The 23,460-nt window shown below is 59.7% G+C and overlaps 3 protein-coding genes across 13 annotated transcripts in view; all 3 read right to left on the bottom strand.

Annotated features, from left to right (window-relative positions):
• Window positions 1-6,308: 6,308 nt before the first annotated feature.
• Window positions 6,309-13,654, bottom strand: GMPPA (GDP-mannose pyrophosphorylase A). Of its 6 annotated transcripts, none has more exons than XM_026491856.4 (13): window positions 13,205-13,654; window positions 12,578-12,632; window positions 12,376-12,473; window positions 11,192-11,295; window positions 10,738-10,924; window positions 10,322-10,381; window positions 9,072-9,202; window positions 7,861-7,995; window positions 7,655-7,752; window positions 7,444-7,490; window positions 7,155-7,247; window positions 6,894-7,062; window positions 6,309-6,614 (listed from the first exon to the last, which is right to left on the bottom strand). In XM_026491856.4, the coding sequence occupies exons 2-13, from the start codon at window positions 12,615-12,617 to the stop codon at window positions 6,514-6,516; spliced, it is 1,263 nt and encodes a 420-aa protein (XP_026347641.1). In that variant the 5' UTR covers window positions 12,618-12,632; window positions 13,205-13,654; the 3' UTR covers window positions 6,309-6,513. The 6 variants fall into 6 exon arrangements, with proteins under 6 accessions (XP_026347641.1, XP_048070397.1, XP_048070395.1 ...); XM_048214440.2 differs by having other exon boundaries at window positions 13,511-13,654; XM_048214438.2 differs by having other exon boundaries at window positions 13,505-13,591.
• A 539-nt stretch (window positions 13,655-14,193) lies between these two features.
• SPEGNB (SPEG neighbor) lies at window positions 14,194-16,754 on the bottom strand. Its single transcript, XM_026490208.4, has 6 exons — window positions 16,630-16,754; window positions 16,253-16,315; window positions 15,998-16,125; window positions 15,358-15,665; window positions 14,609-14,750; window positions 14,194-14,439 (listed from the first exon to the last, which is right to left on the bottom strand). Exons 1-6 carry the CDS (start codon window positions 16,714-16,716, stop codon window positions 14,301-14,303), a joined length of 867 nt encoding a protein of 288 aa, XP_026345993.4. The 5' UTR covers window positions 16,717-16,754; the 3' UTR covers window positions 14,194-14,300.
• A 1,793-nt stretch (window positions 16,755-18,547) lies between these two features.
• SPEG (striated muscle enriched protein kinase) overlaps window positions 18,548-23,460 on the bottom strand; it is a 55,705-nt gene continuing 50,792 nt past the window's right edge. For all 6 annotated transcript variants that reach the window (XM_044381125.3, XM_044381123.3, XM_044381127.3 and 3 more), the window contains 8 exons: window positions 23,232-23,354; window positions 22,913-23,080; window positions 22,186-22,807; window positions 21,505-21,744; window positions 21,182-21,405; window positions 20,285-20,360; window positions 19,956-20,105; window positions 18,548-19,616 (listed from right to left, as the gene is read on the bottom strand). In XM_044381125.3, the coding sequence (XP_044237060.2) occupies window positions 19,424-19,616; window positions 19,956-20,105; window positions 20,285-20,360; window positions 21,182-21,405; window positions 21,505-21,744; window positions 22,186-22,807; window positions 22,913-23,080; window positions 23,232-23,354 (1,796 nt within the window). In that variant the 3' untranslated portion in view covers window positions 18,548-19,423. The remainder of the gene's footprint in view (window positions 19,617-19,955; window positions 20,106-20,284; window positions 20,361-21,181; window positions 21,406-21,504; window positions 21,745-22,185; window positions 22,808-22,912; window positions 23,081-23,231; window positions 23,355-23,460) is intronic.

Raw genomic sequence — 23,460 nt, 5'->3', positions numbered from 1 at the left:
ATCGGGGCACTAATGAGCAGCAGGGAGAGGAAGCTCAGAGGGGCGGGGGAGGCGGCTCCATCGATCCGAGCCGCGGAACCAGCAGCTGAAAAAAAAGTGAGAAGGGAATCGATCTGAGGGAAACGGCAGCTGCTGGGGATTAGAGCCCCAGGTCCGCCCGCTGCCCAGAGGCCACCCCTCCCCTGCGTCAGGCCTGCCCTGCCAGTCGCAGCCCCCGCCTGGACCCAGAGGAGGGGCCCAGGAGCAGCTACCCTGGGGAGCAGGGAATCACTGCCCACCCAGACTGTGAGGCCAAGTCAGGCCTCATCAGTCACTGGTCACCCCAACATGGAGCCCACCAACCCCAAGCCACCACCATGCTTGGCACCCTGCTGGGGTGGTCCCCAGCCTCTCCTCAAAGTGGCTTCCTTGGGGGGCCCTGTGGCTGGGCTTCCCCCACAAGCTGGCTCCCCCAGCTGGGAAGAGGAGATCCTTGGGGTCAGGGCTACGTCTGGCGGCATCTGGCTGCGTCCCAGAGGGGAAAGTGGGGAAGGCATGGGAAGCAGCTGCTGAGTTAGCACTCAGCCTCCGAGTGACCACAGACAGTGCCCCCTACCCGGGCAGCCCCCAGCCATACTCTGCCCTCCCTGCTAGACTCCCAGACCCTTCTAGTGCTTCCGCCCCACCTCTTCCTCCCCCAGCCTCTCCCCCTTTCTCTTAGTATTGATTTTTCTTTACTGGGGTTTTTTTTTTTTTAAAGGTGATTTAATTGCTTTTTTAAGGTTACTTCAGTCTGGGGCTCTTCCAAGAAAGCAGGGAGCTGCCCCCCAAGCTCTCCCCAGCACTCGTTGCTACCCTGGACTCGACACATGTTCCTAAATTGCCCTGTGATCCACCGAGATCATGGGGTCATACCTCCCTAACATACTGGCCTCCATCCATCATCAGCCCAAATCACACCCTCTTTGCTCCGGAGGACAGGGCCGGAAGCCTCTGAAGGAATGAAGTTGGGAGGTGGGTGGAGAGGGGAGTTCCAGGCCACATGGAAGTGGAACAGCAGTTCACTGCACTCACACCCCCCCCCCCACAGCCAGCTGTCTCCAATTGTCCCCAGGTCCCCATCACCCAGTCTTCCAGACCCCTATGAATCTGGTTATGCTTGGTGGGAGCCCCCTCCCACATCCCCTCTGCCCATCCTGCGCCTTCCCCTTCAATCTCTTCTGTCTCCTCTGCTCCCCCGTCCCCCTACACCCCCTTCCCCTCTGCCCCCCCCCCCCGTCCTTTTCCCCCCTCCCTCTCCCCGCTTCCCTGCTTGCCTCCCTCTCTGCCCGGCTGCAGTTGGGTGATAATCTCCCTCATTTAGCCTCCCGGCTGCTTCCCCGGCTCATTGCCCAGCTGGTCCCTGGGGCCCAGCCCAGCTTCTTCCCCACCCCCACCCCCAGCCCTGCGCCCAAACTCCCCCATTCCCTCCTGACTTCCCCCACCTACTCCCCTGGGACCAGCTGCCCCCCCCCGCCCCCTGCAGTGAGCATCAGGGCCAAGCATGGTTGGCCGGGACCTGAGCTGGGTGTGAGCAGAGGGGGAGGGTCTGTCAGGGGCTCAGGCAGGGAGTGGGTGTGGGGCACAGGAGAGGCACAGGGGTGAGGGGGCTGTGGAGCCAGGCTTCCTCTGCCCTCCAGTTGTCCCCATTCCCCAGATTTGTTCCCAGTCCAATTCTCCACCCACCCCCATCCCCACCGGGTGAACGAGGCTCCCTGATGGCGGCAGAGGGACCGACAGGCAGAGAGACTGGAGTGGCATCTGCACACAGCCGAACAAGGCAGAGAGCACAGGAATGGGGGGCAGAGGGGTGAGGGAAGAGACAGGGAGGGCGGGAGGGTTGTGCTAGAGCACCTAAGAAGATGAAGGTTTTATTTGGGCACAATGCCTCAAAGGCAGACCCAGAGACCTCCCATGATCCAGCTTGGGGGTTCCAAAGGGAGCCTCCAAGATCCTTACTGCACCCGGGTTTTGGGGACTTCGCCTCTTTTCCCAGCAGGGCCCCCCAACCCCGTCCCCACGCACCGTCTGCATTTACCCCTTCTCGCCTTGGGTGGGCCCCAGCTTCCCTTCCTGGGTGGCCCACTCATAAATGACATGACCTCCAAACTCTTAGCATTCTCCTAGAGAGAGTCCCCAGCCTCCCCCTGCTCCCAGAGGATGACACCTCCTGGCCACCCTTCCCAGCCCAGACACCTGTCCCAGCCCTAGCTCTCTGGTGCGGACCAAGGGATGAGCTAGTGTGGGACAGACGTGGGCGGGAAGGGACAAGGATGGGGGGGGGGTGGAGGCCGGGCCTGGGCCAGGCCTGGCTGGTGAGCGAGCAGCGGTGACAAACGGGCTGTGCGGGGGCCGAGGGGCGGGGGGCGGACGGCGGCTGATTTATCTGGGTTATTTATGCCGTGGACGAGGCAGGAGAAGCGGTTAATGAGAGTTCCAGCGAAGGGGGGTGGGGAGGCCCGGACGTGATCTGAGGCGACTGAAGAGGGTTAGCGTCCCACCGCCAGGCCCTGCCCCCCACTGCCGGCCAGCACAATGCACCCCGTACCCCATCCTAGGGCCAGCCCGGCCTGACCCCATCCTCTTCTGGGGATGCCCAAGCTGAGGCCATGGATCACTGGGGCTGAAGGGCACCAGGTCCAAGATCGAGGGGCAGGCGACTGGAGGAACCGAGAAGGGGACCAGAAAAGGGAGAGCAGGGAAGGAAGACGAAAGAGGAAAAAATCTTGGCAAGGCAGAAACTGCCCAAGTCTGTGGAGCCTGCGGGGGGCGGGTTGGGGGAGGAAGGGACCAGTGTGGAAGTGGGTGGGCACCTGGCAACCTCAGAACTGAGCCTGGAGAGAGGGCAAAGGGCACTGGGGTGCAAATTTGGTGTCAGCCTGTAGCCATCCCGGGGGCCTGAGAGGCAGAGACAGGCTGGGAGTGGGGGTGCTGGTCAGAGAGAAGAGGGAGCCAGGAAAGGAGGGGGAGAAGATCCAGAGAAGGAGGGGGAGAGGGCTTTGCAGCAGTGAAAGCTGCTGGGAGCAGATAAGGCGGCCCAGCAGCAGGAGGGATTAAAGCTCTGAGGGGCAGGGGCGGGGGCGCCGCGCCAGACGGGGGTGGGGGGCAGGAAGGAGAGGGCTGAGGGCAGGACATCAGGGCCAAGAAGATGAGCGGGAGAAACGAGGCCTATGAAGGGGGCGAGATTAAATCGGGGGGCCGGAAGGTGGCTATCGCCTGGCGAAGAGAAGAAAGAAGGGGCTCCTGATCATCTCTTCTGGGGATGGGGACTTTCCCACTATTGGCAAGCCCCCATGCCCTGCGCGTGCCAAGGGGAGCAGAGCTAAGCAGAGGGGTGCACGGCAGATGGAGTGGGTGGGAATGGCAGGGGCCGGCCCTGGGAGCCTCGGAGCTCCAGGCTAGGGAACTGAGGGCACGCAGCGCCTCCTTGAGGTGGCCAATGGAACACCGTCATGGGGAGCAACAGTCAAGGGTGCTCAGCCAGCAGGCCCTGGATGGAGCCCCCATCACGCCCAGTGTGGCAGGAACTAGTGCCTCACAGGGGATTTCTTTGTGGGGAGGAGTATGGGCATGGAGGCAGGGCAGTGGCTTGCCCAGGCTCACGGCTCAGCCCCGCAGCCCCTCACCACCTCCTGCCCTCCCGTTCTCTAAGCCTCCCAGAAAGGTGTGCTCGGAAGGGTGAGGCCCCTGCTCCCTCCAGAAGAGCCGAGGTGGCCAAGGCAGCGGAGGGGAGCCTGGAGGGAAGGAAGGGGAGGAGGGAGAAGGGGCGGGGGGAGGGGAGCGGGGGTGGCGGGCGGGGCAGAGTAATTGCGTGTTTGTCAGTTCTCCTGTCTGCACAGGAGGGAGCGTGTGTGTGTGTGGTGGTGGGTGTAGCTTCGCCTTGAGGAGTATGTGTCTGTTGTCAGTGGTGTCAGTGTGTCTGTCTCAGGGGTCTAGGCTCTCCTTGGCCCCCGCCCTCCCCTTTGTGTTTTGGGGAGCGCGGCTCTGGGCACACCCAGCTGTGCTCCGTGCTGATGCGGCAGATGTGGCGGGGCCCCAGCTGTGCCTGCTTCCCGGAGAGGGGGAGGGGGCTGCAATCTGCTCCCCCGATAATGGCTGCTAAGCGCCAGGGGGAGGGGATGGAGATGCGGGTGGGACTGGGGCCCAGGTCAGCCCCGCCAAAGGGACAGGAGGGAGATGAGGGCCCTGCCCCCACTCCACCCCACCCCGGCCAACCTCCCCCCAATCTGTGTTCTTGGCTTGGCCTCTCCCCCTCGCTGGCTCCTGAAGCCCATCCAAATTTCTCTCCAAGCTCAGTCGCCGTCCCCAGCCCTCCTCCCATCGCCCCATCCAGCTCGGTGCCAGGGACCTGCCCCCCTCCCCAGCCCCCAGCTTGCTCCCCCTCGCTGATTTTACAGAATAATCTTTTTATGGAAACCTAAAAAAGCACTAATGGCAGGAGCGCACCCCTCCCCCGCATCCCTTCCCCCGCTCATCCCCCACTTCCCACCCCAGTTCCCTTGGTTCTCCCTCCTCAAACCCTTTGGGGGCCAGCACCCTCCTACCCCTACAGGGCCAATGAGGACCTAGATGTGGCGGAGAAGGGGGCTCCCACACTCTGGGCCCTGAGCTGTGCTGTCGGAGATGGATGGGGCGCTAGGTCCTACCCGGGGCAGACAAGGGCTGGAGAGGAGTGGAGGGCATTACAACTCTTCAGACCCCCCACCTCCACATGAGCACCCAACAGGGACTCTGCTAGCCTGGTGGGAGGGGGCATGTTACAAAGATCTCACTACACTAGCCACCCCCCCTCCACTTCAAATACTGACCCTTTCCCCTTTCAGTGCCTCTCCCCACCCCCACTGGGCCTAGGAGGGGGGTCCCGGGGGCCAGGGCCTGACACAGACTTATTGGATTTCACGGTGTTTTGCTGAGAAAATAATTAAATTATCATATTTATGATGGAGCTGCCATGGCCTCTGCCAACCACTTGGAACAGAAGGGTCAGGACTGGGGGGAGGGCAGGGAAGGGACCCAGTCCCTGGCCCCATGGCCCAGCCCTCTCCTGGCTCCTTAGGGAGTTGACCCCAGGCCCAGAGTAGGCATCTAGTGCCCCCTCCCAACCCCATGCAGATAATGGAGGGTCTGGGCTGGAGGCAGGGACAAGAAATGAGTCAAGGGAGGTTGTAGGTCAGGACTGCTAAAACCCAGCTCCTTTCCTGCATGCTCTCACGCAGCCTGCAGGGCCTGAGGGGGCAGGGAGGGCACATCCAGCCCAATCCCCACATTACCCTCAGCCCAGCTCCTGAGGAAGCACATCTTCCTAACTGCCCAGCTATGAAGCTGTGCAATCCTGGGCTCTGTCCCAGACCCCGGTGCTGATAACAAGGTCCCAGCTCCCTGCCGCTTGCCGCCCCTGCCTGCTGCCAGGACCCCCTCCTCCCTCCCACCCACGCCCTGCCCCCCCATTCTCTTTGGGTAATTAGATTCCTCTCAATTAGCAGATTACGATCATTACCAGCTCATCTGGCAACTAAGCTCCGCACCCACAGCTGGGGAAAGGGGGGGCACCAAGAGGGGGCACATGGGGGTCATGGGCAAACATGATAGATGGTTGGGTTTCTCTGGGGCTTCAGGAATGTGGAGAGGACTGAGACCACCCAAAGGGCAGAGTCAGGGTGGTGGGAGGTGGCCAGGGACCCTCCCCTCCCAGCCCAAGGGACCCCCACTGTGCTGCAGGAGGGTTAGGCACCAGCTTAGGTCTGCCCCGCCTGCCAGGGGAGTAAGAGGCAGACACCAACCAGGCCTCGGGCGGGGAGAACCCCCACCCCACCAAAAGCCAGGCTAGGAGCAGATGGAGCTGGTAAAGCGGAAAACAGGCTGGGGCTGGGCAGGAACTGAGAAAAGCAACCACCGGGTGATCCAGGATCAGGCCTGTGGCTCACAGTCCCTGAGCCCATCGCCAGCACCCCACAGCCCAGCCAGAATCCTGCACCCTTCCTTTCAGAATCCTTACACTCGGAGCCCAAGCCAGGCCCAGTGAAGAGGAACGGGAAGGCAGGCAAGCCGGCAGTACTGGGGTAGGGGTGAAGGCAGGGGCCAGACAGGCTGGGAGCCTTGGGGGCCTTCCTCCCAAGCAGAGCTGGCAAGAGGCTAAAGGCGGTGGGAGGGGGAGATTTACCCGGGCTCCGGATTCATTATTCATGAGCCCGCAGCAACGACTCCAATTTAAATGCTAATGTGGGGGGGCCTGACTCAGCTGCCCCCCTTCCACCCTCACCCCCAGCCCAGGCACAAGCGGCAGTCCGTGCTGGCTCCAAGGTTCACTGGGGTTTATTAGGGAGTGAAGAGGGAAGCCAGGGGTGCCCGGCCACCCACGTTGCTCCTGGCATGTGAAGATCCTGCCTGGCTTCCTCTGGTCCTTTTGGACAGAGGCTGGCCGTGCAGGCAGTAGCCTCAAGGGGAGTGGGTGGAAGTTGGGAGCTGGGGGGGGGGGGTGCCTTCCGGCAGTCCCCCTCAGAGGATGATCTGGTTGGTGAAGCTGCGGCTCAGCTCCTTGTGTGGCAGAACAATCGAGTTCAGGATAAGCACCTCAGCAGGGATCCGGACACGGCAGCCTGCAGCGGGGACAAGGGTACTAGGAGGAAGCCGTGGGGAGGGGAGGCCAGAGGCAAGGAGCTGGGGCCACTGCCATCCAGGAGGAATCCCTCCCTGCCCATCTGTGCCCTGGCCTCCCGCTCCCAGTGACTCACAACAGGGCCTGGCACACAGCAAGCACTTTGTAAATGTTTGCTAAAGGAATAAACACAAGCGCACACGCACACATCCAATCCCCACAGGGCAAGGCCATCACCTGGGGAGGTTTTCCACAGCCCTAGTCCCCTGGGAAGCCGTACCTAGGATGGTGATGGCAGGCAGCAGCTTCCCATCCTTGAAGAGGCTCTCACTGTCCATGTGCGCTCGGGGGTCGTTGGGATTGGGGTCATTGGGGGTACCCTCCACACGGGCCCAGCGCCCCACAGTGCTCCCCCAGCCCACAATGGTGTGCAGAACACATGTGTGCTCCTGACAAACATGACAGTGTGAGGTGAGGGAGGAGAAGGCCCGATGCAGAGCCCATGGGGTCCACCCCCACCCCTTAGCTTCAGGGTGCCTACCTGCAGCGTGGCCCCGTGGAGGACGATGCTCTCGCGGAGCCGCACACCCTCGCCCACGGTCACCCCCTCCCCAATGGAGACGTTGGGGCCCAGCTGTGAAAGGAACAGGTACCATAAGCCCTGAAGGGGCCTTGGAGAAACCCGAATCCAACCCCTTCCCAAATCACATAAGGGGGAAGAGACCAGCTTGAGCACGAGCGATGGCCAATGACAAAGCAGAGCCCTCCGCTCCGAGCTTAGGGGTTCTCGGCACCATCTCACCCGTCGTGCTGGTCTGGCCCCCACTTACCACCGCTGACGGGGCCACCTTAGCTGTGGGATGGATGTAAACGTTTCCTAGAAGCAGAAGAGAAGACCTGGGGGCAACTACCCCACACCATTCCGGGTTTGGGCGTGGGGGGCAGGGACTGGGGCTTCATCTCTGAATCTGAGGTCAGGAGTCATTGCTCAGAGAATACAGGGGGCTGGGGTGGGGGGCAAAGATGAGGAAGGGGGCGTACCTCGGATTCGTGGACCCCCAGGGGTGTGCTTGGCCAGGCGTTCTGGGTGAGTGAGCTGGTACTGGCCCAGGTAGAGGCGGGAGGCATAGAGGGCTGAGCTGGGGGGGGGGGGGCACAAAGTGGAGCAGGGAATTCAGGGGCCAGTAGGTGCCTACCCCCTGAAAATCTCAACTCCCAGGTGCCCCTGCCACCTCACGGAGACATACCCCGCAGACTTGATCTGGCTCCAGATACCATCAGTGAGGTGCACATAGATCTGGCCCTGCCCGGCCAGGGCGGAGAACACGTCCTGCTCCAGGCGGATGGTGCCTGCCCCTGGCCACAGGCCTGAAGAGTCCTCCCTGGCAGAGAGGAGATGCAGACATAACTCCCCAGCTGAGCCTGCCCAGGGGGCCAACACAGTGTCTCAGGGCTAGAGATCTGAGGGAGTCCCACCCCCTCTCCAGGTCTGGCCAGATCTTCACCAAAGGGATGTTCATGTCCCAGGAAGCTCTACCAGTGCCCTTACCCACGTCATCCTCCCACCCCCTAGCTGGGGTGCGATCCCAGGGGACCCCCCCAGGCATGGACCCATACCCCATCTCTGTCCCAGGTCCAGGGAGTTCACCTAGACACAGCTTCCCCCCACTTTCCTCTTCTCCCCATCCACTCCTCCAAACCCCACCTCGGGTCACCCTCCCTCTCACGGGATGGAATGAAACACAGACACTCACCCCAGAGGAAGACAGCTGGTGAGGGCAGAGACAGTCACAGAAAGAGAGGGAGAGAGAGAGATGGCAGAGATGCCAGCTCAGCAGAAACAGACAGAGGCCAGGAGAGACGGAGAGAGAAGCAGAGATGGATGGGAGTGAGTGGGGCATGAGACAGGGAGCCAGGCAGGGAGGAGGGAGTGAAGGCCAGGACCCACAGCAGGGAGGGGCATGGGGAATAGGTTGGGGGGGCTACAAGGATGACCTGGGGAGGGGATTGTGGCCAGCAGGGCTCCCCGTGCTAGGCTCTAAGGGGATCCTCAGCCTGACAGTGTGGGGTATGGGTATGGGTGTGTGTGTGTTTGTGTGTGTGTGTGTGTCTTTCTCTCTCTCTTTGCATGTCTCTGCACCCAAGCGTGTGTGCGCCCAAGTGTGCGTGTTGCCGTCTGTTCTGAAAGACATCTCCGGGACACTCAGGGCTTGAGAGAAATGGACCAGAAGGGGAGTGGGCAGGCAGTGACAGAGGAGGAACTGGGATGGATAAGGAAGAGGGACAGAATGAGGTTAGAAGGGGAGGGGACCAGGAAGGCTTGGCTGGGGATGACAAGTGGAAAGGAAAAGGGAGGAGGAAGATGAGCAGATGGAGACGGAGCCCGCAGAGCCTGGGGGTGGGGGTGCTCTGTGACTGGGGGGGACTTGGGGTTACAGGGCCCCGGGGCCCGCCTCACAGTTGCCCATCCTGTTGGTTACGCTGGAAGACATCCCGAAGGGGCTTCAGGGCTTCCGGGGAAAAGAGGTAGATGCCACAGTTGATGACGTCACTAACAAACGTGCTGGGTTTCTCCACGTAGTGCAGAACCTGAGGACAGGGCAGGCTGGGACCCAGTGGAGGAGGGGCCCCCCCGCCTTCATCCCCTAAGACCTCCTGACCGCCAGCTACTCCCTGCTGCCAGGGTGGTCTTCCTAAAATGCAGAGTCACTGCCCTTCGCCTTCACCTTCAAGGTAAGTCCCAACTGCATGACTTTTCCCTCCCAATCCTCCCCGCCTCCCAGCGCCCCCAGCACACAGTTCACTGCTATTGCACGCCTGTGCCTGGAATGCCCTTTCTCAGCAATTCACCTGGAAAACTCAGCTTTCAAAACCCAGTCAACCTTCCTACTTCCTCCGTGAGCCTGCGCTGGTCCTGCCCTACAGTGAGCTTCTCAGGTCTGGGCACCCCTGGCCTCTGGCCACACCTCACTATGGCCCTTGTGTCATTTGCAATGGTTGATTTTTGCCTGTCTTTCCCACTGACTGGGGGGAGAAGGGGGGCGTTCCTGGGAGGCAAGGATTCTATTTCTTTGGCTCTGTTTCTTTCACATCTAGCTAGTGCCTACTACAAAACTTAAAAAAAAAAAAAAATCACACATATTTATGTATGTGTGCCCGTTTAAGTGTATTTTTAATACTAATGCTTGAACAAATAAAAGGGCTGTGTGAAAGTCGGTTAGGCCCAGGGCAAGGAGTTTCACAAACAAGGACTGAGACCCTCTGCCTTACCAATCCTGCTCCCACCTCTGGAAGTCTAGAGGCACGATACTGTTTCCTGCCTCTGTGCCCTTGCATATCCTATTCCCTCTACCTAATGGCTTCCTGTCTCCTTCATTTCCACGAATTTAACTCAACTCAGACCTTGCCTCCTCCAGGGAGCTCTCCCCACCCTCACCCAGGCAAGGCTGGGGTGGGCCTCCTTTTGTGTTCCCATAGCACACTGTGCAGACATCTATCGGGGCGCTGCACCCATGGAAATTAACTGTTAGCCTTTGCCAATCTCTCTAGAAAAGATGGAAGATGGACAGCCAAGGGTATGCCCCACCTGTTTGACAGCACTGGAGCCCACCCAATAGCCTTCTAGCATTCTCCAGAGGCAGAGGGGTGGGGGCGTGATGATACAGAGTAAGAGCCCAGCCAGCCCCGTGTGTCTGTGGATGCTCTCACCTCGTGTGTCTGTGGATTCTCTACAATGCAGCCGTAGTTGAGGGACTGTGTTCTGTTAGCCTGAAAGACAGACACACCAAAACAATAACGCGCCTGCTCTAGGGCAGCAAGGTCTGTTTTCTTTCTTTCTTTCCCTCCCCTATAGCACCTGGCACGCACTTCTGCCACTGACAGGCCTTCAGCAGGGGGAGAACTGACAGCTGCCCTCCCCCTCCTTCCTTCTGAGCAGCCAAAGGGCTCAGGGTCTCTACCGCCCTCCTCCTCCGCTACTTGCTGGGATTTCTAGCAAATTCCCCTGTTAATGCCCGTTTCCACTCCAACTCTCTGGGCTGCCCCTGCCTCCCCCGACACTCCGCATTCCAGGAACTTCTCTGGATCACCCCCTTTACCCCCTCCAACCCTCCTGGCCCCCTCACCGTGGTGCCAAGGAGCAAGAAAGGGTGAGGCTGGTGTCTGTAGGCATCCAACATAGCACTCAAGGGGAAGTCGGAGCAGACATCAGCGTTGAGCACAAAGAAGGCCTCAGGGCCCCCGGCCAGGATCTGGTCCCGGAAATGGTAGAGACCACCTCCTGTGCCCAGGGGCACAAATTCCTGCAGATACCTGTCCCCAGGGACCCCAGAGCCAGCTCGGTGAGAGGAGAGGAGAGGAGGCAGAGAGCATGAGCCTGGGCATCCGACCCCTCATGCTCCCAGGACACCTGCCTGAGGCCAATATACTCAGGGATTCAGAGATGCCCAAATGAGACCCCTCCTAGTATATAAGGGTGAAGTCTGCCAAATGCTGACTCAGCCCACTCACAAGAACTCTGAGGCCTCGGGCACTACTCCCACACCCTGTACCCCCCACACAGCACATGTGCACAAACACCTGATGGGGAGGTTAAACTCCTGCTGGGCAGCCTCTAGAAATCGGGTAAGGGGCTCGTCGGGTTGGTAAAAGCCAATGAGCAGAATCTCTTGCATTCCAGGGACCTGAGACAAAGGGAAAGAACATATCTGATAGGAAGGAATGTTGGGGGAACCCCTGGTACCGGCCCAGGAGTCCAGAGACCATAGTTTTGGTCTCAGCTGTGGGCACTCACTTTACCACTCTGGCCTGTGTTCTCCTTGAGACAAAAAGGAAGCTAGAGGAAGTCTGTCCCTGGTCTTTCAATCTTTTATCATTCTATTGTTCCCCCCACCCCATCCCCACATCTGAGGATCACCGTAGGAAAGATCCTGCCTACTAAGCTTCATGAAAAGATAATCTAGGGGCGCCTGGGTGGCTCAGTCCATTGAGTGTCTGCCTTTGGCTCGGGTCAGGATCCCAGGGTCCTGGGATCGAGTCCCGCATCGGGGTCCCTGCCCAGTGGGAAGCCTGCTTCTCCCCCTCCCTCTGCCTGCTCTCTCTGTGTCAAATAAATGAATAAAATCTTTAAAAATAAAAGATAATCCATTCATTTTCCCCCATATTTGTTATCTGTCAATCTGAGCTTGAGATCAGCACAAGATAAGGGTACCATTTATCAAGTGCCTATACTGCACTAGGCACTTTACCAACATCATCTCTACGTCCTGCCGCCCCACAAAGTAGGCTTAATCACCCCATTGACCAGTAAGAAAACTAAGGCTCAGAAAGGGTGAGGAATTTACTCAAGTCCTTATAGCAGGCAGAGACTGGATTCAGATAAAACCTTGCCTGTCCCAATGCCAAAAGCAATAAAGAAATTAGCTCCACGGTGAGCAAGGGTTTGAGTTCTGTGCTTTGCTATCATTCAGATTCCTAAGGCTATAGCTTTAAATGGTCTCTAAGATTCCTGCCTGATCTCGCATTCCATGCTTTAAAAATAGGAGTGAAATCTGAACAAGAAGAGGCCAGATGAGAGACCAGATTAGCGAAGACAGCAGGGCAGCTGCACTGCACAACTCCGAGGGACACCATTCACACTGTCATTTATAAATGGTAGTCCCTGGAGTAATGCCTGGTGCGAAAAGGACATGGCTGGAGAGGGGGAAATATGCCTGAAGGAGATGAGCAGGAAGTGAGGTGGGAGGGGGAGCCTCTGGGGTTACCTGGGCACAGGCCTCAATGTGGTGCTGAATCATAGGAACCCCTGCCACTGGAAACAGGGGTTTGGGCACCTCAAAAGACAAAGGCCTGAAGCGGGTCCCTAAGACAGGAGAGAGAAGCACATTTCAGCTTCCTGCCTCCCTCTGCCTCCACCCCCCAGTCATTCCAGCCCAACCTCCCTACCCCTTTCCCTGAGCTCCTCACCCTTTTGAGGGCCTCCAATCAGGATCACAGCTTTGAGCATGACGGCAATTGCTACCTAAACGTCAAATGCCAACAGAGAAATCAGGCTCAGTTTTCACACCCCGGCCCAAGAACCCTACTCACATCCCAAGCAAACCCCAGACCCCAAATAGCAACACTTAGCCCTCTCACAGGATGTAAATCCAAAGTTCAATATAGTCCCTCCTTGGGCAAATCCCTCACATCTCACAAATCCCATACATCTCAAACCCCAACCCAGATTCCAACCAGCCTTAAAACCCCACAGTGATTTCTCCTAAATCCTGAAATTCACACCCCACAATTTGATCCAACAGACTTCCCTCGGGCCATAAACACATTCAGCAAACTCAGAAACTCAGCACAGACCTCTTAGAAACCCCAAACCCACTGATTCCCAACTGTTGCATTCTTATGCTACAGACGTTAAGCCCTGAATCCCAACAGTGACCCCTGAATACTGAATCTCAAATCCTGAGTGAGCCCCAGATATTTAAGTGCAATCCTAAAATGAATCCCAAGTAATAAAGTTAACACTGATTTGCATCTGATGAATCCCAAGTCCAAGCAAAAACCCTCTATATGCTGAATTTGAATACTAACACTAACCTCTAAGTGATGAACCCTGAATCAAATGACAGATTCCCTTGGCATCTCAAACACGAAATCTACCTCCCCCTGGGTCCCAATACTGGCGACAAATCTGAAACTGGATTCGGAGGACTGATTGCTGACCCTCTGAACGCCACAACTGATTTCGTCTAATAAACCCTAGCCTCGCGTAGCCAGGGGTTGTGGGACTAACACAAGAGCGGACCTCTGAAGAGCCAGCCGGGACCTCCGAGCAGCCCTCGGTGTAGGGGCCGTCCCCTGCCCTCTACCCCTTTCGCCACCCCCTCCATCAGCAACCTTTACCACTAGCTCCCTTTATTCCAGCTCTGTCGCCCGCTACTGCTCGCTCCTTCCGCGCACGTGTCCTCTCGCGACTCGCGAGAACTCCTTCGCGGAGTGTGCCGGGAATAGTAGTTCTTAAGCTCCTGTCGTTTCCTGTAGCTCTCCTCGCTACCCCGCCCCCCGCCCCGTTTCTAACCACCAGAGAGGAGGGAGGTGGGACTCTTGGGAGAACAAGGGGGCATGGCCAAGGTACCTAGGAGGCGGGGCTAAATAGAAGAAGGGTGGAGCCTAAGAGGCACAGGCTGGAAGCTAAGATTAGGACCTTGAACTGTCTGGGAATGGGCCCAGGAGCAGCCGCCAAAGTAGGAACAGGCTCACAGGGAGAGGCGGGCCTAGAGACGAGAGGGGGTGTGGCCAGCCGTGAGATGGGCGTGGCGAGGGCGCCTACCGCGGCTAGTGGGTGGGGCCTGAGGTAGGCAGAAAAAGAGGAGTCATAAGCTCCTCGCGCTGTCCCGCTAGGAAGTGAAGAAGCTCCGGGCGGTGAGAGAAATCTTATCTCAGATTTACGGTCTGTAACATAAAGCACTGAGCCAGGCACTCTCCAAACATTCTGACCCCAGCATTCCGTGACCTTGGTGTGTGCGTCTGGAGTAAGCGTGGGTGCGAGCGCAGGGGAGAAGAAATGGCGTCCCCAAAGACCAGAACACGCGGAGGGTCGGAAAGAGCAGTTTTATTAAGCAAGATGGAGTAGGGTCGTCGGTCCCACCCACCCCGGGGCTTGGAGCCAGGGTGAAAGGTCTGAGCGTTCCTTTCAGGCCACGTCCACGCGGGCAAAGCTCTGGTCCATGCCCAGGCTGTTCTCCACGTACACTTCGTACTTGCCGCTGTCCTCGGGCGTGGCCCGGCGAATGGTCAGCGTCGTGGTGGTACTGCCGATCTCGAAGAACACCCTGGCAGGGAGGGGGGGGAGCGGGGAGGGCGGGCCGCGGTCAGGTTACGGGCGCCCGGGGCCAGGCTGGTTAGCCAGCTCTGGTCCTCGCCTCGCGTTCCCCGCCCCCGGCCCACTCCCGCCAGGGTTCTGGGCCCCGTTCCGCCCCAGCGGTAGGTCCCCGCCCTCGCCTGTCATCCTCCTCGATGTCCTCCCCGTCCTTGGTCCAGCCGACGTCGGGCGCAGGCTCGCCCATGATCTCCGCGGTCAGCGTCACCGTGGTGCCTTTGCGTGCCTTAGTGTTATCCGGTCCCTTTTGAATCTTCGCAGGGACTAGAAGAAGGGAAAAGGCATGCGAACCCAGCGAGGGCCCCTAGGGGTGAGGCGGGGCAGAGGCATCACTTCCCCAGATAATACCCGGCCCTAAATATGAGATGGGTTTAAGCTCGTAGTGTGACGTTGGGCAGGTCTAGCCTCTCTGGGGCTTCATTTCCTCAGCTGTTAAACCGGACTAGTAGCTGCCCCTGCTCCTTCCCACGGTGGGATGGAGGATCAAAAGAAATACTATGAGTGAAAGCCCGGGAGTGTTTACACGTCTGGGTGCCCTGGATGGAGACAGTTCCGAGTAGCGAACATTGCCCTGGAGCTGAGCCAGAAGACCTGGGCCCTACCCCTGGCCCTGCCTCTGGCTCGCTGTGACCTTGGGGCCCTGGAGTGGAGTGATTGGAGCCCACAACGGACTTCTCGGTCTCGGGGAGGAACGGGATCCTGAGGCAGGAAAGGCTAGCAAGCCCCGCGCGCCGCTGTGCCCCAGGCTGTACCCCCAACCCCCTCCGGACTCGGCTAGGCCCAGCGGTGAGCGCGCGCTGGCTGGACCCAGCTGCGGCGCCGGGAAGCGGTGCTGCTCTTGGTGGTGGCGCCGCAGCCGGGGCTCGCGTACCTTCCACGAGGATGCGCGCCGAGTCAGAGCACTGGCCGAAGGGGTTGGTTACGTTGATGCTGTACTGGCCCAGGTCGGCCAGCTCGCCGTCGCGCACCACCAGGGCGACTACGTCAGGGTCCTCGAAGACGTAGCGATACTTGGGCCCGTCGCGCAGCTCCTTGCCATCTTTGCTCCAGCGGATGAATGGGTCCGGGAAAGCCGAAATGCGGCAAGTCAGCTTGGCCGCGCTGCCCTCGATCAGCACCACGTCCTTCAGCGGCTCCAGCACTCGGGGCGGCCCCTTCTCGCGAAGCTCCTTCCGGGACCTATCCGAGAGCCGGGTCAGCGCCCAGAGCTCCCGCTCCCACTCCCACGACGCGGATCTGGACCGCCCGCACCGAATCCCCTGCCCGCCCCCTCGGCCCACTAGAACTTTAAATGTGGGGGCGGGTTGGGAGGGGGCCTGCTCTTGAATTGTTACCCTGATGAAATGATTTGCTCTTGTCGGCCACCTTTCCACACCTGGCCAACCGCTCTCCCCTAAGTCCAGTGATCCCAGCGTCCGTAACACTGCTCAGCTCCCACCCACCCCCGCGCAGCAGTGCGCTTAATGCAGCTCCGTCTCCCCTCCTCCTAAGGGCTCTGGGCTCCCCCTCACCTGTGGCCCCGGTAAGAGGCCTGGATGCGAATGGCCGCTCTCTGGACCTGGGGGTCGTTGATATCCAGGGTACATCCCGGAGGCGGGGCCGCAGCCGCTGGTTTTTTGGCGGGAGCTGCCTTGGACATCTGGGGAGTGCAAAATAAACATGGGGTCTAGGCTGATACAGAGACTTTGACTTTCAGCCTTTCCCCTATCAATTCAGAACGTCCTGGGGATGGGATGTCTGGAGCTGGTCTGAGAATGGGGACTCACCGTGGACGGGTCAACTTCGGGACTTGAGTCCACTAGCTGGGTAGCAGGTGGGACAGAGCCCTTCTGGAAGGCACAGTAGGGGCACAGGCAGGTGCTCAGCCCACGGCCCTGGTTTTATACATCGCTCCCCTCCTTGCCTTGTTTGGCGTGGTTGCCCCAAGCCCCCCGGGGACCCCGGCCCCGCCCCCTGACCTAAGCGGGCTCCTTATTTAGCCTGAGGATGTTTGGGATGCTGGCTCAGCTGCTGGGGCAGGCCCGAGGGGGAAACCGGAGCAGCTCTGGGGTGCATTTCATGTCAGCACCCGGACAGCTGGGCAGCTGGATGCAGCCCCATCCCCTCCCAGGGCAGGGGGTAACCATCCCACTGCTGGTAGTACCAGACAAGGGCCCAGGCTGGCAAGAGATTCAGCTCCCCTGTGGGGCAGCTTTACACTCTGGTCAGTCCCCAGACAGTTGGAAAACATGCCGTTCCCAGGACACTGTCGGTTAAAGGGTGCAAGTGTTTGTGGGGGTGTCCCTGAATGAAGCCAGAGTAGCGGGGGCGGGGGAGGGACTTCACTGTCCATCCAGCCAATTATGAGAGGGCAGTGTGGCTGTCAGGACCAATCCGGAAGCACTTGCTCCCCTGGCCCTGGGAGTCTAGGCTTGTCATTTCCTCACTGTGCCCCCTGGCGGTAAACTGAGATCAACCTAGAAGGGATGGTAAAGATTTTTGAGAACAGCATCCCCTCCTACCACCCCAGTCCTGCTCACTTCCCTCCAGGTGACATGACACAGTCTGAATGGGCTGGGTCTGACTGTCCCTGGAGATTGGCAGTAATACTGACTCCCCAGTTCTAGGTCTGCCCAAGCCCCAGAAAGTGTGCATATGGGCATTAGACTGTCTGGGAGAAGGGGTTCAGTTAACTGCTCTAGGACTTGCCTGGAGTCCAGGCTACCCAACCCAGGGCACCAGACAGAGCATTGCTTCCATGCCTTGTGACTGCCCGCCCAGGTGTGGAGCACTGTCACCTTTTGATCAGAGCAATTTTGACACAGCTCTGCTGACATAAATTACCTTTGCTCCTCCGGGTTTGGAACAAGCAGTTCACATGCCATTTTCAATGGAGATGGGAAGGGAGCTCAAGATCAGAATGGGGATGGGAGAGGAATTTTACCATTTATCAAGATATGAGTTCAGGCACCTCATTTTTATGTGAAAACACTTGCAGTGAGTAGGGGATTAAAGATTCTCACAGGCAAAGTGTATATCTTCATCGCTAAAATGACAGGTGGGCAAGATGTCTTTCTAGTCCCTTCCAGCTGGTTTGAACATCCTGTTATTTTATGATGATGGGATTTGCCTCTTCCCCAGGGTCCTGAGAAGCCAGAGAGGCTGGGCCGGGCTGGGCAAAAGGTTATTTGGGACACAGCCAAGGGGCCCTCAACCTCAACTGGCAACACACCAGGGCTGATCCTCCCGGCTCATGGTAGGAGGAGACTTTATTCCTTTTACTTTGCCAAGAACAGAGTTTCCAAGGTGGGGAGAGGTGGACAACAGCCCCCACCGGACACAAGGAGTACTGGCTCCCCCCTCCCCTCTACCTCTGGGCAGGGCAACTCAGTCGTAGGACCCAGTGATCATTCTGTGGTTCTGCAGGGGGAAAGCTTGAGTCAAGGAGCCTTAGCACCCATCAGACTCCCTAGCATGCCACGGGGACATGAAAGTCCGGGTGGATGTGTCCCTTAGCTCTAGGAAGATGCTTGACTGTGGCCCCATTTCAGCAGACATGCCGACCAGAGCGTCGTGCAGCTGGTGGCCCACGTGCCCCAGTTGGTGCTCTAACACAAAAGCATGGAGTTGAGAGGCTGTCCTGGTTTCTTCTGTGGCACTTCACCCCATCATCACAATCTCGCCAATCATCATGACCAGAGCTGGCCTGTCTCCTGGGCAGAGTGAAGGAGGCCAAGCCAGCCTTGGGATGTGGGCTGGTGCATTCCCAGAGCCCGACATCCTCCAAGTTGTAATGACAGAATATGGGAAAAGAGGTGGAGGCCACCAGAGTCTGGTTAGATGTTGGTGGTGGAGTCCTGCCAGGACTCCAGAAACTTCAGGAGAAGCAGAAGTCCCTCCTCCCTCTAAGAATAAGGGAGAGGTGGAGCCCAGGAGGCTCAGGGTCAGGAGCCATTGTCTGAAAGTGCTCACTGTTACAGCTCAGCTCTCACTGGCCGAGAGAAGGCTGAAATGCCCCTGTCCCAGCACACCCAGCCCCCTGTGCCCCCAGCCATTCCTCCCCATAAACCACACACAGGTGCTGCTGCTTGCCGTTTTTATTTTCCTTGTGACAGACAGACAGCTGCACAGACAGCTGGATGGCTGGGGTGGGGGGGATGGTCAGGACAACATGGGCAATAGGATTTGGGTGGAAGGGAAATTTCATAAAAGTCAATAAATAAATAAATATGAATGGGAAGAAGGGCAAAGGCCACAGAGGGGTGGTGGGGACATCCCGGGGCCAGCACAGAGCGCTCAGAGCTGCCTCCACTGGGATAGGAGGAGGACAGGAGAGCACTGCTCCAGTAATCACTGCCTCCAGGCCCCAGCCCTCCAGGATCTCCTTCTGGGCATGCTGGCAGCTAGCCCCCCCCCCCAGTCCTCTCCTCTCCCTCCCCCCCTTGCTGCCCTCCTTCACATGCTGGCTCCAGCTCCCTAGCACCGTCTCCATGTCCTGTCCCTGCTTCACCAACACTCGCTCCCAGCCCATGGCCCCAACACCCTGGGCTCCCTCCTCTCCAGCCATTCACACCTTTCACAGTTGGTGCTCCCCCAGACATAGTACCTCCACCCCCAGAACCTTCCTCGAGTCTCCTCTCCCTATCCCTTGGCTTCTTTTCCTGATCTCTTACCCATTCCCTTCCTGCCCCTCTTCCTGCTTCTCTGCTCCCGGGCCCCCACCCGCACCCAGCCTGGCCCGTGGGTCTCCCCCTCTGGCTCTGGCCGGGGTGGCATCGGCAAAGCCCGGGGCCTCTGTCCCTGCAGGTCCATGAGGTAATAGCCCGGCTGGATGTTGCTGCTGGTGGTGTCCGAAGCCCCAGGCCCGGCCGGCTCGGAATGGGCCCTGGAATGTCCCGCGGCCTCAGCCGAACCCCGAACCCCGAGTTGAAGCCCGAGGCGGGCTGTGGTCCGAGCCGCTAGGGGCTGCCGGGGTAGGAGCGGAGCAGCACCTTGTGGCGGGTGGCGGCCTCGGCCCGGCGGCGCCGCTGCTCGCCCAGAAACTCCTTGAGCCGGTTGGTGGTGAAGGTGAGCGTCTGGCGGCGCAGCTTCATCAGGTAGGCGTCCTGCAGCCACGGGTGGGCCAGGCAGTCCTGCAGGGAGGGCCGGCTCCTGCCAGGCCCCGCCAGGCACGGTGAGCCCGCAAGGCAGACCCAAGTCCCAGCTGTGCACTCCCGTCCCTGGGTGAGGCATCTTGGCCGACTCTGGGCCTCAGTCTCCCCATCTCCGGAATGGGGAAGGCGAGTCTGCCTATGTCACAGGGCTTAGAAGCACCAGTGGCGTGTAGAACAGCCACTTAGTGGTAGTAGTAGTGTTGGTGGTATCGGTGTGTTAGTGGCGGCCGGGGAGAGGTATTGGGGGGATCTTCGGCTCGAGCTTGGCCAGGGCAGTCTGAGACGGGGGCGGGGGGCAGGTAATGCTGGGGGGTTGGCAAGTGCGGGGCCTACTCACCAGGGATGTACTGAGAGGACCTTTCGCAAGAAAAGCGTGGCGCTTTGGGAGGTGTTGGGGTATAGCTGGAAGGCATCAAAGCGGCCCCCCACAATCCGAGCTTCTGTTTCCTGGGGGTCTGGCTCATAGAACGGGGAGCGTCCACTGAGCCTGTCGTAGAGACGGTTCAGCTGACACATGTGGACTGAAGGCCCACTCACAGCCCCAGGGGGACATTAGTGTGGGGTTCAGAGGGGCTCAGTGCTCTGGGCTGGGCAGGCACACGTGTGCGTTGGGGAGGCTGTGAGGGGGGAGGGTACAGGCGGAAGGTGCGTCCCGGGGGCACTCACATGATATAAGTGAGCAGCCCCGCTCCCCAGATGTCCGTGGCAGAGCCAATGGGTTCTCCCTTCACCATCTCAGGAGCTGACAGGAAACAGAGGCCAAGCTGAACCAGCTTCCTGATGGCAGGGGAGCGGGAGAGACAAGGGAGGCCCCTGGGGGCGTGAGCAGCGGGGCGATGCCCAGGGCACAAGACCACGGGTCCGGCAGACAGGAGGGGAGTGGGGGTGGCCCACGGGGGAGATGGGGGCCACCTGAGGAATCAGCCCAGGTACTGAATGGTGGGGTCCCCAGAACTGCAGAGGACCTGGGAACCAGGGTCACTAGCTCCCCCGGATCAGCTCTGAGGTAGAGTGCCCATTCACAGAGAACATGGCCAACCCCAGCGTTAGGAGCCATGGAAACCAGCCTCCATGGCTCCAATCCCAGGCCTGTCCCTTCTAGCTATGGGATGCTGGCAAGTACTAAACCTGTCTGGCTCTCCCATTTCCTCACTGTCAAGTGTGGCTTGTAGAATACCTCCAAGGAATGGAGCTAATGAACATCAAGCATTTAGTAGGTAGCTAAATGGTAGCCGGTTTACCTTACGTATACGTATTAATAAAGGATTCTCTATCCAGTTTTATACATTCTGGCTCTAGTGTTCATAACTGATATTGGACAAATCCTTAACCTCACTGCGCCTCTGTTTTGTCTGTAAAATGGGGGTAATGTTATGCCAATCTCCAGGGCCACTGTGCAGATAAATTGAAAAAAAAAAAAAGGCATGGAAAGGACGGAGTTCACTGCTTGCACACAGCAAGCACTCACTAAATGCATGTAAGTGAGTGGAGTGGAGTGAGGCCTGGCTGCCGCCCCTGCGGTAGGAGCCCAAGCCCCGACCGTGGCCGGCATGGCGCTCTCACCCATGAACTCCAGCGTGCCCGTGCGGTGGCCCAGGGGCCGCAGGGCCTGGGGGTTGTAGGGCTGGGCGCTGCCGAAGTCCACGATCTTGAGCGCGTTGTCTGGAGCCAGCAGCAGGTTGTCGGGCTTGATGTCCAGGTGCAGCACGTGGCGGCCGTGGAGGTAGTCCAGGCCTTGCAGCAGCTGCACCACATAGGTGGCCACGTCGTCCTCCGAGTACCGGAACCTGGGGGGGGGGGCACCCAGGCGAAGCAGGTGACATCCCTGCTCGGCTCCCCCGCCCTAGCTCCCCACGCCCCCCAGGATGCCCCACTCCCCCAGTTACCTGTCGCTGAGCCCACAGAGGAGCTCGCGGTTCCCGCAGCTCTCAGCGATGAGCACGAGGTAGCGTGGGGTGATGTAGGCCTCGTGCAGGGCCATGAGCCGCTCGTGGTGCAGTGTCCGCAGGACTTCATACTCCTGCAGGACGCGCCGCTTGCCCTCGGCCGCGTAGGGCACAATCTTGGCTACAAAGGTCCGCCCGGTGGCGTTCTCCCGGCATGCCCGCACCACACCGAAGCGGCCCCTGTGTGTGTACCGGGGGATGCCACACGCTCAGAGGAAAGGAGCCGGGGGGAGCAGGGGCCCCAGGGGAGCGAGTGTGCAGTGCTTCTGAGTGTGACCTCTGAAGTTCAATCCTAGGAACCTGGGTTGGAGTCTCAGCTCTGCCCCTCACTGGCTCTGTAGCTCAGGCCAATCCCATAACCTTTCCAACCTCGGTTTTCCTGTCTGTGAAATGGGTGATGGTAATAGTGCCATCTCTTTCTCTCTCTCTGAGTTGTAAAGAGTAAATGACCTCACACGGTTAAAGAGCTTAGCACGGTGCCGGCAGAGAAGATTTGAACTCAGTAGTGCCAGGCACCCAGATCTCAGCCCCTCCCCAGCCCTGTCCAGGGCAGTCTGGTCTTCTCTCTGCATCCCCCTGTTCCCCGCGTCCCACTCTCTCCCCCCTCCTGGACCCACTTGCCTGGCCTTCTCCTCCAGGAAGGTGTAGGGTTTCTGAGGGGGCCCCTGCCGAAGAGTGGTGCCTTCCGGCCCAGAAGTGCTGGGGGGACCACCCACAGGGGAGCTGACGGCCTCCCTGGCTGGGCTGAGGCTTCGTACAGTCACCTTGGTGGGCTCAGGAGGGGGCTCGGGCCCTGGGGGCTCGGGGGCTGGGGGTGCAGACACAAAGGAGGTCACCATATACAGGGGAGTAGGGGAGGACGCCGGTTTCACCCCTTGAGGGGTGGAGGCTGGGGTCGGGGTCCCAGTGTCAGGGGCGGAAGACTTGGGCTCACTGGGGGTGGCCTGGGCACTGGGTGGGGTGGGCTCTGCTTGCTGGGCAGGCTGCAGGCCCCTGTGCTTTCGTGGGGGGGTTTGGGGTGGTGGACCCACAGCCTTGAGTGAGGACAAGGCCTGGCTGGGGGGCGTTGGGGGAGACGAGGGGCTGAGAGCGGCTGGCTGAGGGGCCGGGGGAGCGGGAGCGGGAGCCGGGGCAGGGGTCGGGGACGGGGCCAGTGAGGTAGGAGAGTGAGGAGGCGGGGCCCTGGCCGGCCCTGAGGTAACAGGGGCATCTTGGTGAGCAGCAGATGGTGGAACTGAGGAATCTAAGTGAAAACAAAGAAAATCATCACCCTGGTACCTGGCGGCCAAACCGGGGTGCTCAGGGGCCCCTCTGTTCTCTGGCCACCCTCCTACCTCGTCCCACTGACCTTGTGTGCCCCTGACGATGACCTTCTCAGAAGGGTTGCTGAAAGGCCCTTGCCCCGCACGGTTGGCGCAGGCCACGCGGAATCTCACGGTCACACCGACTGGCAGGTGCGTCACGTTGTAGTAACAGTCGGGGATGCCTGAGCTCACAGGGTGCCAGACAGACTCCCCTGTAGGCAGCATGGGGGAGGGGCTGAGGCCACAGAAGGGGTAGCCCAAGCTCCCAGGGCTATCTGTGAGGGGCTCAGGGAGGGCGATCATCGTCTCCTGGGCTTGTGCGCCTCCCGCCCCCTCCTCCCACCGGCCTGCCCTGTCCCTCACCATCCACCCGCCGCTCCAGCGTGTACGTGCAAGGTGCCCGGCTGTCTCCTGGCTTCCAGAGCACCAATGCCGTGTCCTGGTAGGTCTGGGGCACCTCAGGAGGAGCTAACTTTCCTGGGATGCCTGGCAAGAGGAGGGGAGCCCCAGTGAGCCCCTCTACCCAGCTTAGGGCCCTTCAAGCCCTACCCCACCATATGCCATCACTGCCCCCCCGAGTCCCTGCCCCAGG

The sequence above is a fragment of the Ursus arctos genome, unplaced genomic scaffold (genome assembly GCF_023065955.2).
Source record: "Ursus arctos isolate Adak ecotype North America unplaced genomic scaffold, UrsArc2.0 scaffold_1, whole genome shotgun sequence".
In the NCBI taxonomy this organism is placed as follows: Eukaryota; Metazoa; Chordata; class Mammalia; order Carnivora; family Ursidae; genus Ursus; species Ursus arctos.
Note: the sequence above shows the minus strand (reverse complement) of the source record. Positions and strands in the feature narration are given on the sequence as shown.

Bases quoted from the DNA above. Each gene is read 5' to 3' on its own strand.
- SPEGNB (XM_026490208.4), bottom strand. From the start codon at position 16,716: ATGTTTTCCAACTGTCTGGGGACTGACCAGAGTGTAAAGCTGCCCCAC. The intron at 16,316-16,629 runs GTACTACCAGCA...TGTGCCTTCCAG, and splicing joins CCAGCCTGGGCCCTTGTCTG to AAGGGCTCTGTCCCACCTGC. The intron at 16,126-16,252 runs GTGAGTCCCCAT...TGCACTCCCCAG, and splicing joins CCGAAGTTGACCCGTCCACG to ATGTCCAAGGCAGCTCCCGC.
- GMPPA (XM_026491856.4), bottom strand. From the start codon at position 12,617: ATGCTCAAAGCTGTGATCCTGATTGGAGGCCCTCAAAAGG. The intron at 7,248-7,443 runs GTAAGTGGGGGC...TTCCTTTCACAG, and splicing joins AGGTGGCCCCGTCAGCGGTG to CTGGGCCCCAACGTCTCCAT. The intron at 6,615-6,893 runs GTACGGCTTCCC...TCCCCGCTGCAG, and splicing joins GCCTGCCATCACCATCCTAG to GCTGCCGTGTCCGGATCCCT.